This window comes from Ascaphus truei, chromosome 3 (genome assembly GCF_040206685.1).
Source record: "Ascaphus truei isolate aAscTru1 chromosome 3, aAscTru1.hap1, whole genome shotgun sequence".
Classification (NCBI taxonomy): domain Eukaryota; kingdom Metazoa; phylum Chordata; class Amphibia; order Anura; family Ascaphidae; genus Ascaphus; species Ascaphus truei.
This window is the reverse complement of record NC_134485.1, coordinates 152,990,937-153,005,468: the sequence shown is the minus strand read 5'-3', so window position 1 is coordinate 153,005,468 and position 14,532 is coordinate 152,990,937. Positions and strand designations below refer to the sequence as shown.

General features: G+C 46.8%; 1 protein-coding gene across 5 annotated transcripts in view; it reads right to left on the bottom strand.

Moving 5' to 3' along the window:
- The window catches only part of LOC142489240 (X-linked retinitis pigmentosa GTPase regulator-like), a 154,618-nt gene that overhangs the window by 139,534 nt on the left and 552 nt on the right, over positions 1 to 14,532 (bottom strand). For all 5 annotated transcript variants that reach the window (XR_012799825.1, XM_075589671.1, XM_075589670.1 and 2 more), the window contains exons 1-2: positions 12,952 to 14,532; positions 11,697 to 11,821 (exon numbers count right to left, since the gene is read on the bottom strand). The exon at positions 12,952 to 14,532 is cut by the window's right edge. Coding sequence is in view for 4 of the 5 variants with exons in the window: in XM_075589671.1 (XP_075445786.1) it covers positions 11,697 to 11,821; positions 12,952 to 13,309 (483 nt within the window). In the remaining variant the exon portion in view is untranslated. The remainder of the gene's footprint in view (positions 1 to 11,696; positions 11,822 to 12,951) is intronic.

Sequence of the window (14,532 nt, the reverse complement as noted above, 5' to 3'; positions counted from 1 at the left end):
TAGAAAACATTATGCAAATGACATTTCCCAACACAAACATGAAGAAAAAAGTCAACCATATATATCATTGTAAGTTATTTAGAAGGGGGGGGAGGGGGAGAAGAATTTCCAGAGATTGGACAAAGAAAAAAAGGTATTTTTCTTAATATATATAATTTTTCCACTGGAAATGTATTTTATTTACAAAAAACTAAGACTGATCATACCCGTCAACCAATGGCACTATTTAAATAGACAATGTATTGTTATGCATAAACAGAGTTCGCAGATGTTATTCGCCCCTTTAACAGAAAATTCTGACAAAAAATAATGAATGTGTTAAGAAAATAACACAGACGTTGCAATCATGTTCAAAGGCACTTGCAGTAAGGCTACAGCCCCAGACTTTCCTTCTGCACGCGCGCCTGATGGTATGGAGGCGCGTGCAGAGACTACAGCCGCGATTGGTGGTCTGTAGTGGAGTGCAGGGGGAGGGGGGGATAAGGGGAAGAGCACAAGAGTGGGGGGGGGGAGAGGGGGAAGAGCGCAAGAGTGGGGGGGGGTGAGGGGGAAGAGCGCAAGAGTGGGGGGGGAGAGGGGGAAGAGAGCAAGAGTGGGGGGGGAGAGGGGGAAGAGAGCAAGAGTGGGGGGAGAGAGGGGGAAGAGCGCAAGAGTGGGGGGTGAGGGGGAAGAGCGCAAGAGTGGGGGGCGAGGAGGAAGAGCGCAAGAGTGGGGGGGAGAGAGGGAAGAGCGCAAGAGTGGGGGGGAGAGAGGGAAGAGCGCAAGAGTGGAGGAGAGGGGGAAGAGCGCAAGAGTGGAGGAAAGGGGGAAGAGCGCAAGAGTGGGGGGGGGAGAGGGGGAAGAGCGCAACAGTGGGGGGGGGGTGAGGGGGAAGAGCGCAAGAGTGGGGGGGAGGAGAGGGGGAAGAGTTGGGGGGGGAGAAGGGGAAGAGCGCAAGAGTGGGGGGGGAGAGGGCGAAGAGCGCAAGAGTGGGGGGGAAGAGCGCAAGAGTGGGGGGGGGGAGAGGGGGAAGAGCGCTAGAGTGGGGGGGAGAGGGGGAAGAGCGCAAGAGTGGGGGTGTGGGATAGCGCAAGAGTGGGGGTGTGGGATAGCGCAAGAGTGGGGGGGTGTGAGAGAGCGCAAGAGTGGGGGGGTGGGAGAGAGCGCAAGAGTGATCAAAGCTTCTTTAGTGAAATTGTATCCGATTTCGGGGTTTGCGGTTTGGCTGGCTGCCAGCTCGTTCCTGGAGGTCTGTAAGGATGTGCTCACCACAAACGAGACGGGACCGCGGTGCTGAGGTGGGAAGGTTGGAACGCCACCCACAGCCACGAGGACACGTCTTGAAAGTAGATTGGTCTGGGATTCCGGATCGGGGCAGGAGAGGTACGGTTTGTAGAGAGTGCCGTTTGCCAAGTCCAGGGTTAGAGAGAGGGACGTTGTCGTTTACCGTAAGCCAGGATCGGGATGCCAGAGGTGCGGAGAGTCGTGTAGCCGTGTGCCGAGTTCGGGATGCCAGAGGTACAGGAAGACGTAGGGGAAGCCGGTTCGGTTCACGAGGAAGTCTGCAAAATAGAACTAGGGAGGCAGAGAGTGGTAAGAACAACTGGTTCTATGCTCAGCCAAAGAGCCAGTGACTCTGCCAGGCATATAAAGGAGAGAGGGTCCAATAGTATTGCAGCAATAAAGGGGTGTGTGGAAGGAGCCAGCTACAGCAGGGATAGGTCCATCATGAGTCCCAGGAGATGAGCCATAAAGGGCAGTTATCTGCCTGCATTTGATTGCGGCAATATTTTGGGTAGCTGTACCTTTAAGAGGCGGTTGCGCCTCTGTGTGGCCGCGCCTCCGTGTAGCAGCACCCATGGCTGCGTGCGCGGCCCCACGCCCTGATCCGAGGGCAGAAGAGAGAGGAAGACGTGCGCGCGCGCGCTTAGCAATGGAGATCAACTGCTTGCCTCCGGAGTCCATGCGGGCCACGGGGAACCCAGACGGAGCAGCAGGTAAGTGAGAGACACGCCGTGAACGGCGTGGCTCCAGAATCCTCACAGTACCCCCCCCTTCAGGGGCGACCTCCGGGCGACCATGATAAGGCTTGGAAGGGTTTTTATGATGAAAAGCCTGTAGAAGCCGAGGTGCGTGAAGATCCCGGTGAGGAATCCAAGAACGTTCCTCTGGTCCGAACCCCCTCCAGTGGACCAGGTATTGTACTCCTCCTCTGGAAATTCTTGAATCCAGGACAAACTGGACCTCGTACTCCTGTTGACCCGAAATCATAATCGGACGTGGAGAAGAATTATTCTTGGAAAAGCGAGGGCTGCGAAACACTGGTTTAAGTAATGACACATGAAAGACCGACGGAATCTTCATAGAAGGTGGAAGGCGTAGCTCGTAAGCCACAGGGTTAATCCTCCTGACCACGGGAAAGGGACCGAGGAACTTGGGAGCAAGCTTCATGGTGGGAACCTTCAGTCGGATATTCCTAGATGAAAGCCACACCCTGTCGCCTGGGACGAACTCCGGCACTTGGCGTCGAAGGCGATCTGCTTGGAGTTTCTGTCTCCCTGTAGCTACCTTCAAGTTCTCCTGTATCTTAGACCACAAAACCTTCAGGCGGGAGACGTGCTTGTCCACTGCTGGTACCCCTGAAGATAGCGAAGAGAAGTGTAACCGGGAAGGATGAAATCCATAATTTATAAAGAACGGAGATTCTTGGGTAGAGTCATTGCGGAGAGAGTTCAGAGCAAACTCAGCCCAAGGAAGCAGATCCACCCAGTCCTCCTGTGTATCAGTTATAAAACATCGGAGATATTGTTCCAAGTTTTGATTGACCCTCTCCGTTTGCCCATTGGTCTGTGGATGGTATCCTGAGGAGAACTGAAGAGAAATCCCCAATCTTTTAGAAAAGGCACGCCAAAATCTTGACACGAATTGCGAGCCCCGGTCAGAGACAATGGTAGAAGGTACTCCGTGAAGACGAAAAATCTCCTGGATAAACACATCTGCCAGCCTGGGGGAATTTGGAAGACCCCTCAAAGGAACAAGGTGCGTTTGTTTGGAAAAACGATCGATGACCACCAAAATCGTATTCTTCCCTTTGGACTCTGGAAGTTCCACAATGAAGTCCATAGAGATATGACTCCAGAGACGGTCTGGAATGGGTAACGGAAGAAGTAGCCCAGCAGGTCTGACACGAGGTACCTGGTTACGAGCGCAAATGCTACATGCTTTGACAAACTCTTCCACGTCTTTAGCCCTCTCTGGCCACCAGAAGGTACGTTGAACCAGGTCGTTGGTCTTCCGTATCCCTGGGTGTCCTGCCGATTTGGACGAATGACACCACTCGAGAACCTTCTTGCGTTGTTGAGGTGCCGTGTAGAGTCTTCCCTCCGGAACCTTGAGTCCCCCAGGAGTCTGTGACTGTTCAGATTGAATCTTGCTCATGACATCAAAGGAGTTAGCAGACAGGATACAACTAGAGGGGATAATAGACTCAAGCTGCTCCTCGGACCTGTCATCTGCAAGGAACTGTCGAGATAGGGCGTCCGCCTTTAGATTCTTGGAGCCAGGAATGAAGGAAATGAGAAAATTAAATCGTGAAAAAAACAAAGCCCAGCGGGCTTGTCGAGCATTCAAACGATGTGCCCCCTCCAGGTAAAAGAGGTTCTTATGGTCCGTAAGAATGGTAATGGGTGTCTCAGTACCCTCTAAGAGTAAACAACACTGTATAGTGCTCTAACACAGACCTGACCATTTGCTGGATAATGTATATGAAGACATAATTCCAAATCCTTGAAGTGTCCCACGATTAATAACCCTTTAAAGCATCACACCACTTCCATTGCATCAATAAGTTGGAAGAGCAACATCCCTTGATTGATGAATACTCACACTTGCTTGTGTCCAGTCTCATACATTGAATAGGATTACTGTGGTGTAAAAGGAGCAAATCACTCACTGTTTGATGGGTCTTCTGTGGGTCTTTTCTTCCATGGACGTGTGCTGCCTGTTCTCCAGGATATTCAGAGGTTTGGTGAGGAGAGATGGAGCACTACAGGAAAAAACTGCTAGAGAGTGTGTTCCCAATAAAAAGGTTTATTGGATCAGAGCATAGCACACAAAAAAAATGAGCCCTGGGGCCCCCACCAACGCGTTTCGAGCTAGCGCTCTTTCTCAAGTTGCATTTGAGAAAGAGCGCAAGCTCGAAACGCGTTGGTGGGGGCCCCAGGGCTCATTTTTTGTGTGCTATGCTCTGATCCAATAAACCTTTTTATTGGGAACACACTCTCTAGCAGTTTTTTCCTGTAGTGCTCCATCTCTCCTCACCAAACCTCAGTACCCTCTAAGAAATGTCTCCACTCCTCTAAAGCCAATTTGATCGCCAAAAGCTCCCTATTTCCGACATCATAATTCCGTTCAGCGGATGAAAATTTCTTAGAAAAAAAAGCACATGGATGCAGTCTGGCTAACGGAGATGTTCTCTGGGACAGAACAGCCCCAGCCCCAATGTCCGAAGCATCTACCTCCAAGGTAAACGGGAGTCCAGGATCTGGGTGGGTGAGGATGGGAGCAGACACAAAAGCCTTCTTGAGGCTGTCAAACGCCCCTATGGCGGTCTCCGACCATGAAGAAGGATCTGCACCCTTCTTAGTGAGGGCAGTTATGGGGGATACGGTATCAGAAAAATTGCGGATGAAACGTCGATAATAATTTGCAAAACCTAAAAAGCGTTGCACGGCTTTGGGAGTGGTCGGAAGAGGCCAATCCAAAATAGCTTTAAGTTTCTCCGGATCCATCTTGAAACCGGAATCCGAGATAACGTAGCCCAAGAACGCCACAGATTTGAGGTGGAACTGACATTTCTCCAATTTCGCAAAAAGATGATTCTCCCGAAGACGTAATAGTACTTGTTGAACGTGTTTAATGTGATCTTGAACGGACTTAGAAAAAATGAGGATGTCATCTAAATAAACAATAAGAAACGTGTTGAGAATGTCCCGAAAGATCTCGTTGACAAAATCCTGGAAAACTGCTGGTGCGTTGCACAAACCGAAAGGCATAACAAGATATTCGTAGTGGCCGTCATGGGTGTTAAAAGCAGTCTTCCACTCGTCCCCCTCTCGTATCCTTACTAAATTGTAGGCACCTCTTAGATCCAGTTTAGAAAAGATTGTTGCTCCCTGGAGGCGGTCGAATAGTTCCGGAATAAAAGGCAGAGGGTAGCGATTTTTGCGTGTGATATTGTTCAAACCCCGATAGTCTATGCATGGACGGAGAGAACCGTCCTTCTGCTCCGACCGGGGAGGAAGATTTTCTGATGAAACCCCTCTCCAAGTTCTCGGAAATGTAAGTGTTCATGGCCTTTGTCTCTGGGAGAGAGAGAGGATAGGATCTTCCCCTGGAAAGAGGTGCGCCAGGAAGTAAGTCAATGGGACAATCAAAAGGACGGTGCGGCGGTAGTACCTCAGAACGTGCCTTGTCAAATACGTCACGGAAATCCCAGTACACTGAAGGTAAGGAGTTGATCTTCTCGGATATGGTAGACACTCCCCCAATCCTCTGGAAAACCCTGGTACATGTATTGGCACAAGAAGGAGCCCACTGAACCGGTTCCCGATCCGTCCAGTCGATGCGAGGATTATGAAGTTGAAGCCAAGGAAGACCCAAAATCAACTCAGCAGAGGGCGTGTGGATTACATCGAGAGTAATGATCTCCGTATGGACGTCAACGAACTGCAGTAGAAGAGGTACCGTCTGAAGCGTGATAAATGCCGGCTTGAGAGGTCGACCATCAATGGCCTCCAGACCTACAGGCGTCTTCTTGTTGACAAAAGGAATATTGTTCTGTCTAGCAAAAGTTTCATCAATGAAATTACCTGCAGAACCGGAATCAATAAACGCCCGTGCCCGGGTATGAAACCCCTCTCCAGACAGCATTATAGGCAAGACTATCCTGGTGGGAAGGACGTTTTGGACGATGGGAGAAGGTGTCAGTATTCCCAATGAAACTCTCCCGGATCTCACTGGGAGCTGGCGTTTCCCAGTCTGTGGGGACACTGGGGTAAAGCGTGAGTGGAATTGCCACAGTACATGCAAAGTCCGGCCGTGCGCCTACGTAACTTCTCAGCAGAAGATAGTCTGTTGCCCCCCAACTGCATAGGTTCAGGAATGTCCCTGGAAGAAGGTAACGAAGCCACGAAGGAGGGTGCAAGAGTTCTTGGAACCCGTAAACGGTAATGAGAACGTTCGTATTTTCGTTCCAGTAGGCGTTGATCCACACGAATAGCCAGAGCGATTAACTCCTCTAGGTTAGTAGGGCGATCTCGTGCGGCGAGCTCGTCCTTTAGGGTCTCCGACAGTCCTTGCCAGAACGCAGAAGATAGAGCTTCATCGTTCCAACCCGTCTCAGCAGCAAGAGTGCGGAACTCCACGGCATACACAGCAACCGAACGGTCTCCCTGGTTTATGTGGTGGAGAGCAGAAGCTGCCGTTAACTTCCGTGCTGGGGTATCAAAAACTCTTCGGAATTCCACGACGAAGAGATCGATGTCCTGTGTAAGCGCACCCTGTTGTTCCCAGATGGGAGAGGCCCATGCCAGTGCCTGGTCGGTGAGAAGGGAGTAGATGTAGCCAACCCTGGAGACAGAAGACACAAAGCGAGAGGGAGAGAGACGAAATTGGACGAGACATTGGTTAATGAAACCCCGGCATCCTTGGGGATCCCCCGCATAGTGTTTGGGTGGTGGAATACGTGGTTCCGGAGTGAACGGAGGTATCGAAAAAGGATTAGCCTGTAAAGAGGGTGCCACGAGTGGAGATTGCCGAGTGAGGGTTGGGACTTGAAGAGTAAGAGCGTGGACGCTTTGCTGTAAAGTATCCATCCGTCTATCGGATTGGTCCAGATAAGTCTCTAATCTGGTAAAAAGAGCAGTATGGGCATTTAAAGTCCGCTCCACCTCAGCGGGGTCCATGTTTGTTGGGCTGAGCATAATGTAAGGATGTGCTCACCACAAACGAGACGGGACCGCGGTGCTGAGGTGGGAAGGTTGGAACGCCACCCACAGCCACGAGGACACGTCTTGAAAGTAGATTGGTCTGGGATTCCGGATCGGGGCAGGAGAGGTACGGTTGGTAGAGAGTGCCGTTTGCCAAGTCCAGGGTTAGAGAGAGGGACGTTGTCGTTTACCGTAAGCCAGGATCGGGATGCCAGAGGTGCGGAGAGTCGTGTAGCCGTGTGCCGAGTTCGGGATGCCAGAGGTACAGGAAGACGTAGGGGAAGCCGGTTCGGTTCACGAGGAAGTCTGCAAAATAGAACTAGGGAGGCAGAGAGTGGTAAGAACAACTGGTTCTATGCTCAGCCAAAGAGCCAGTGACTCTGCCAGGCATATAAAGGAGAGAGGGTCCAATAGTATTGCAGCAATAAAGGGGTGTGTGGAAGGAGCCAGCTTCAGCAGGGATAGGTCCATCATGAGTCCCAGGAGATGAGCCATAAAGGGCAGTTATCTGCCTGCATTTGATTGCGGCAATATTTTGGGTAGCTGTACCTTTAAGAGGCGGTTGCGCCTCTGTGTGGCCGCGCCTCCGTGTAGCAGCGCCCGTGGCTGCGTGCGCGGCCCCACGCCCTGATCCGAGGGCAGAAGAGAGAGGAAGATGTGCGCGCGCGCGCTTAGCAATGGAGATCAACTGCTTGCCTCCGGAGTCCATGCGGGCCACGGGGAACCCAGACGGAGCAGCAGGTAAGTGAGAGACACGCCGTGAACGGCGTGGCTCCAGAATCCTCACAAGGTCGGACTCGAGGAATCCCCATTGAAATACATTACTCCATGCATTTCAATGGCGGCGTTCCGCTTGTCCTCTCGGGAGCCACCTGCTGGTCTTTTCTGATACTAGGCCAAAACCACGGAAATCTCGGCTGGGCCGAGCGGGCTAGAAATTGCCAGACCCTCATGCCGGAGGGGACTCTCCATGGTGGCCAAGTTTCAGCTCTCTACGACCAAACGAACCGGACATAACAATATATCACGTTAAATGCACATTTACAGAAGTTGCATTTCTCCGCCATTGAAGTCAATGGCAGAATCACATTTTAAACAGTTACCCATACTCCGTTCTGTTGATCAGAGGGCTGGAAATTGCCATGCAATCATGCCGGAGCAGTGACTACATGGTGGCCAAATCCCAACCCTCTAGTCCTTACAGAATCGGAGATAGGGGTTTTCCCTTTTTACACTTTCTGACTTAGTGTTTTAAAGCCACGCGGCTTTTCTCCGCCGTTGCGGTCAATGGGGTGACCCTCATAGTGGCCGCGACCCTTTCCCGTGGCCATTGCCCGTCGGACCCTGTTGGGGTTGAGTAAGGGGGTCCCCCTGAGCAAGGGCAAAAAGAATTAACCCGCTAGCTGCCCTAGGACCAGAGATACAATTTTAATATGATTGAACTTGGCCGTGACCAAGTTCCCACGCCAATTGAGTGATCAAAGCTTCTTTAGTGAAATTGTATCCGCTTTCGGGGTTTGCGGTTTGGCCGGCTGCCAGCTCGTTCTTGGAGGTCGGACTCTAGGAATCCCCATTGAAATACATTACTCCATGCATTTCAATGGCGGCGTTCCACTTGTTCTCTCGGGCGCCAACTGCTGGTCTTTTCTGATACTAGGCCAAAACCACAGAAATCTCCATTGACTTGCATGGAGCTCCAATGACAGCCTATGGGATGGGCTGCAAATGGGGATAAAAAGGCGGGAAGGGGAACAAAGGGCCATAAACATGTTAATGCAATTCACCCTTTCCCTCCCGACCTGATCCCAGTGTATGTGTTGGGTGCACACACTGTAAGGGGAAAAATACATATAACCAGGGGAGACACCGTTTGCATTGAGGCAGGGGAATAAAAACACCATTAAAAATTATAACAGTTAACCCCTCTCCTCCCATACGATGGTGGGGGTGGCCCTGTGGGATGTAATCCCTTTATTACTGGGCCCACCCCCCTCTCCATCGCTACAGGGTGGAAGAGCGCAAGAGTGGGGGGGGGGGGGTGGAAGAGCGCAAGAGTTGGAGGGTGGGAGAGCGCAAGAGTGGGGGGGAAGGAAATAGGTGTGGGGTGAGGGTAGGTATGGGGGGGAGAACACAAGAGAGGGGGGAGAGCATGAGAGAGGGGGATAGAGTGCAATGATTTACCAACTATTATCCCCCTCCTAATCTGGCAAACTGAAGTAACAGTGCTACTTAGTGGATTATCATTCATATCAAAGTCTTAAAGTAGCAACCAGTTTCTACAGTTAAGTCCATCTACTAACCTTTTGGGGCCTTAATATATGTACGGTCCAAAAGCAGCCAATTGTAAAATCATTATTTAAGTCAAGGGCAGTTTGCGTCCTAATTACAGGATGCATGTATGTCGTTATTTATATAGCACCATTAATGTTCATAGCGCTTCACAGCAGTAATACACGTGACAATCATATAAATAACAAATAATACAAATAACACATAGTGGGAAGAAGTGCATCAGACATAAAAGTGACACAAAAGGAGTCCCTGCCCCAAAGAGCTTTCAATCCAATTGGTTGGTAGGTAGAGCGTACAGAGACAGTAGGAAGGTGTTTTAGTAAGTGCGTCTGCAAGGGGTCAAGGTCGATGTATGAGGTGTAAAGTATCAGCCACAGAGCTACTCATATGCTTCATTCAATAAGGAGGTGTGTTAAAGGTGGCTAGTTAGATATTGAGGGGAAGGGCATTCCAGAGGTGTGGGACAGTCAGTGAGAAAGGTTTAAGGCGGGAGAGGGCTTTAGACAAAATACAATTGGCTGCTTCAGACCTTCCTGAATTAGGATATTACGGTACACTGGGATTCACCAAGCTCGGATAGGGGGTATAGCATTGCGATCCTGCATTAGTGCCATTGACTTGAATGCCAGGCTAGGAGGAGTCAATGCGCAATAACCCCCATATTAGAGCTTAGTGAATCTCATCCTTGGTGTCAAAATGAGCCATTCAAAAAGCCTTCTAGTGGTTGAGGCGCAGGAGTCAAATATGATTTTGTGATTTATCAGCCCAATCTGCAAATTTCCACAATAAATCATTCGAAAGATTTATATGTGAATATATAAATGTGCCCTATAGATCTAATGAAAAAGTGACTAGATAAAAATAATAAAATAAACACAACAGTCACATTCCTAAAGTCAAACAACAAAATGGTAAGTACCAGGCACAGTATATGAGCACAAAAACAAACCGATTAGGCAAAAAGCAGGCTGTGCCTTTTCGGGTATTTAAGAATGGTCTGCATATGCTGAGACAAATTGCAGAATGTAAAGTCAATAACTATTTTCAGATACAAGAATGTATCGCTTCCATATGCACTGGTTGTTGACTGGTTGTCAAATGCATCTAAAATGTACTTACTGTACAGGATTGGGCACTATTAACCATTTGAATGCCACAGTACCGGAGTGCAACAGCCCCTCCGGCACTCGCGGTCACGTAATCGCTGTCCATCATTGATGACGGAATCGAAGGACTCCTCCTCCTTCTGTTCCAATTACTGATAGATACTGGGGAGCGCAGAATGCGAACTCTTCTAGGAAGATGAGCTGGAAGGTTAGGACGTAGCTACTATGTCATGGGGCCCCCGGAGTGCCAGGCCCCATGACGTAGTAGCTACGTCTAAAGGACCCCCAAATGGTTAAAGGAAGAATACGACTAGGTAGCAATATAGATGCTATGGGACCAAAATACTCCATTTAACGCTAATGTTTCAACTGTTGCACTATTGTGTATGTGTAACAGCTTTTTAATTAAAGCAGCAGACGGCACTGATCACTTTTTTTTGTGTGCATTTTATTGAGTTTACTTATGCCTAAACGAACATTTCCCAGGCGTTTTTTTAATTGCTGGTAAGCTACTTAATTTATGAATCACTACTTGGCTTGTTACATAGGCTTGAGGTTGAAAAAAAGACATGCGTCCATTAAGTTCAACCTACCGGTATGCTAAATTTAGACGACAGATACTTTATCTTATATCCGTACTTGCAGTATATTGATCCAGAGGAAGGCCAACAAAAAAAATCCCAGTGAAATATCATCCAATATCTCATAAAGGGAAAAATAAATTCCTTCCTGACTCCAAATATTGGCAATCAGATTTCTCCTTGGATCAAAATCCTTCCCATTTTTACTTATTTGATATATTCCTGTATACCTTTCCTTTCTAAAAAGATGTCCAACCTTTTTTTAACAAATCTATTGCATCTGCCACCACAGTCTCCATGGGTAATGAATTCCACATTTTAAAAGCCCTTACTGTAAAGAACCCTTTCCTTTGTTGCTGGTGAAATCTCCTTTCCTCCAACCTTAAGGGATATCCCCCTGTCATTTGTACTGCCCTTGGGATGAATAGTTCTTTTGAAAGTTCCTTGTTATAGAATGTATATAATGATATAGGAATAGACCCCTTATTTTCTACAAGTAAAATTCTACTAGAGCAATATTATTTTTTGATACATAGGATATTTAGAGAGTTACAGTTTTGAAACGATTTAGGAGTTCTTAAAAGGTTGTAAATCACAGATGTACAACTTAAAGCCTTGAAAAACCAAATCAAAAATGACAATCACTGTCAGAATGTAAACATTTTTTCTAATAATTTCTGTTGCTTTTATTAAATAGCACAGAATATATTCCAAAAAAAGTGCATGAGGTTGAAAGAAGAAATATTTACCGATTGAACTGTAAATTTCACAAAATTAGAACACAACGTAGGTACAAATTGATTGGTGAAATTCTCTTCCCCTAATCCCAGTTTGCCATGTCGTCCATCTCCAAAGGTATACAGAAGGCCACTGTCTGCAATACAAAATAAAATTACTTATTTCAAAATGTCAGTGACAATATAGGAGTCCTAAGTTCTGTACAAAGTTAATTCTTTTTAATTAAATATTACATCAGCATCAATGTAAACTTCTTTGCACATCAATATTTTTCCCTCCAGCATAACAGCTAAATATATTAGAGTAGTAATTTTTTTAATAGAAATGCACACATCCATTACGAATTTTACCTATCTATCCTTACTATTCACAAACACACATCTGTGAGTTTGTATCTCTCCATGTTGAAGAAGTTAAAAGGAATATGCGTCAAGCAAAAAATAACTCAGAATTTACAACGTCGAAGGCAGAAAACAGAATGAGGTGAAGCCAGATTGCTAAGTATTAGTTATCCAGCAAATAATAAGGTGCCGAAGAGCAAGAGGCTAGTGCTGCGATTTTCCAGCTAGCAATGAGGCTGAAAAGATGGCTGTATATTTATAGACAGGGATACGGGTATAACCGCCTACTGAAGTAGGGCAATAAAAGTCAGGTCTGAATTACTATTCCCTCGTGATTTTTGTATTTGCTATAGACTGTACTGTGGAGGGTTTTTGTTACTTTTTTTTAGCCATCATAACGTATGTAATGTGTGGTTGAACTTATCCCAGCTTTATATTGTAAAGTCAGTATAACTAGCCTCACACTGAAGAGACACAAAAGGTTGAGACAGCTGTGAGTAGGTTTACTGACTATGCACTTCTTTAACCCAGGCTGTGCTGAAAATATGTGCAATAAGGCAGCTTATGAAGGTCCATGCTAAAATGGATTAGAAGCAAAAGGTGACACAGTGTGCTTATTTGCATGTCATTTCCCAGAATACCTGGCTGAAGTGGAAGCATTGTATGCTAAGATAAATGGTGAAAAGCAGGGTTGCAGACCTGTCTGAGACATGTGAATGTGCTCACAAGTGATATTTTTATTTTCTATTCCCTGTGACAAACACAGGCTTTGGTCCTTCAACTGTGATCTTGAATGGTCCTGCATTTCTTTATTGCCGATATAGTAATGTTGAACCAATAAAGTACATCTCATTTACAAAAACAAAATAGAACAAATCAAGAAGTAGATGACATCTACCGTGCTGAGCATATATTATTTTCCCACCTGTAATTACCGATGTGTGGTTTTCCCCACAAGCAACACATTGGATTTTATGCTTCTTCAGAGTCTCTACTACTTTGGGTAATTGAGTTTCAAAAATAAATGTCCCATGTCCTAGCTGGCCAAACTGACCAAGGCCAAACGTATACACCTCTTTTTCTGAAAGAAAACAAACAAAAGACAGTGGTAAAGATATTTTTTTTTGTTGAAAATGAAAATTTCTGCATAATTCTACAATTCTATAACACTGTGGTATGTAAGTTTTTGAGGCATAAAACACATTCATTCTCGTGCTACGATATATTTTATAGATAAACATTCTAAATGGATATTGTTGAATATGATCTTTACGAGGCAACATGGTAACATTTAACCCTGTGAAAGATTGCTTAAGTTCAGCCTTTAAACTGCAGAACTATCCTAGACAGTATATTAAAGTTGCAATTCAAGCAATATCCTACATGTGTTTTTTTTTTTAAATAAATAAGTTCTGTACTAAGAGAAAGAACTGTAGCATTTATATATTTTTTTAAAAGCTGTGTGTGCTGTGCACGCGCATAGTAAGTGAAACTTCTTTGTGTGTTGTCAGCAACGTGTGTGTGTGTGTGTGTGTGGCAGTATGTGAATATGTGTGTGTTTGGGAGTGACAGTGTGTGTGTGACAGTGTGTGTGTGTGTGTGACAGGGTGTGTGACACAGGGGGTGTGGGTGGGTGGTCTGCGCTCCGTGTCCTCTTCTCCTCTGCTGCCCATTCGCGACGCACTGCCGAGCTCCAGAAGCCACTGCGCATGCGTGCCGGAGAACTGAGCGATGCCAGACGCTTCTGCGCCTGCGTGGTGTCCGGGGCACCATCACTACTGCACAAGCGCTGCATATGTCAGCGGGCGCGTGGGGGGAGCGGCGGCTGTTAGGGGCAGCGCCGGCGGTGACAGCGGGTGTGTGGGGGGAGCGGCGGCTGTTAGGAGCGTGACGTCATTTACGTTTCACATTTTCGTCTCCATGAAGGAGTTTTGTTCCATCAAAATTGACGAGGTGCCACTAAAGAAGTTTCACTTCAAAAACACACACATTTTTAAAGAAAATTTGAATGTTGTCTAATGTAACAAGCATTTTTGTTTCTATAGTAACCATTTACAAAGTCCCATTCCCTTCCTCTTCTGAGACAGGCTCTGGAACACCCCTTTTGCCATCTCTCTAGCAGTGCACCAATTGTATCTAGTGCCTGCCTGGTCACATGATCTTCCACACAGAACTTTGCATCTTTGGTCCTCTTCTGCAGCACTAACAGTGATTTAAAGAACCCCTGAGCCTAATCATTGCCGATTGATCACAGGAGAACGGATCGATTGGCAACTTAGCTAATCACTTGTCAGTATGCAGATTGTATTGATGCACATATTGAATGTATTTTTTTTTTTTTTAAACGGCAACTTGAACTGCAGCTTTAATATATTAAAGATGAATGTTGGAAAAGTCTTCAAATCAAGGGAATACTGTTCACTTTCCACAGCTGATCACAATACCATTGGAATGATTCAAATCAAGTAACATAACGTAGAAATGGAATCAAGCACTAAATCGCCTG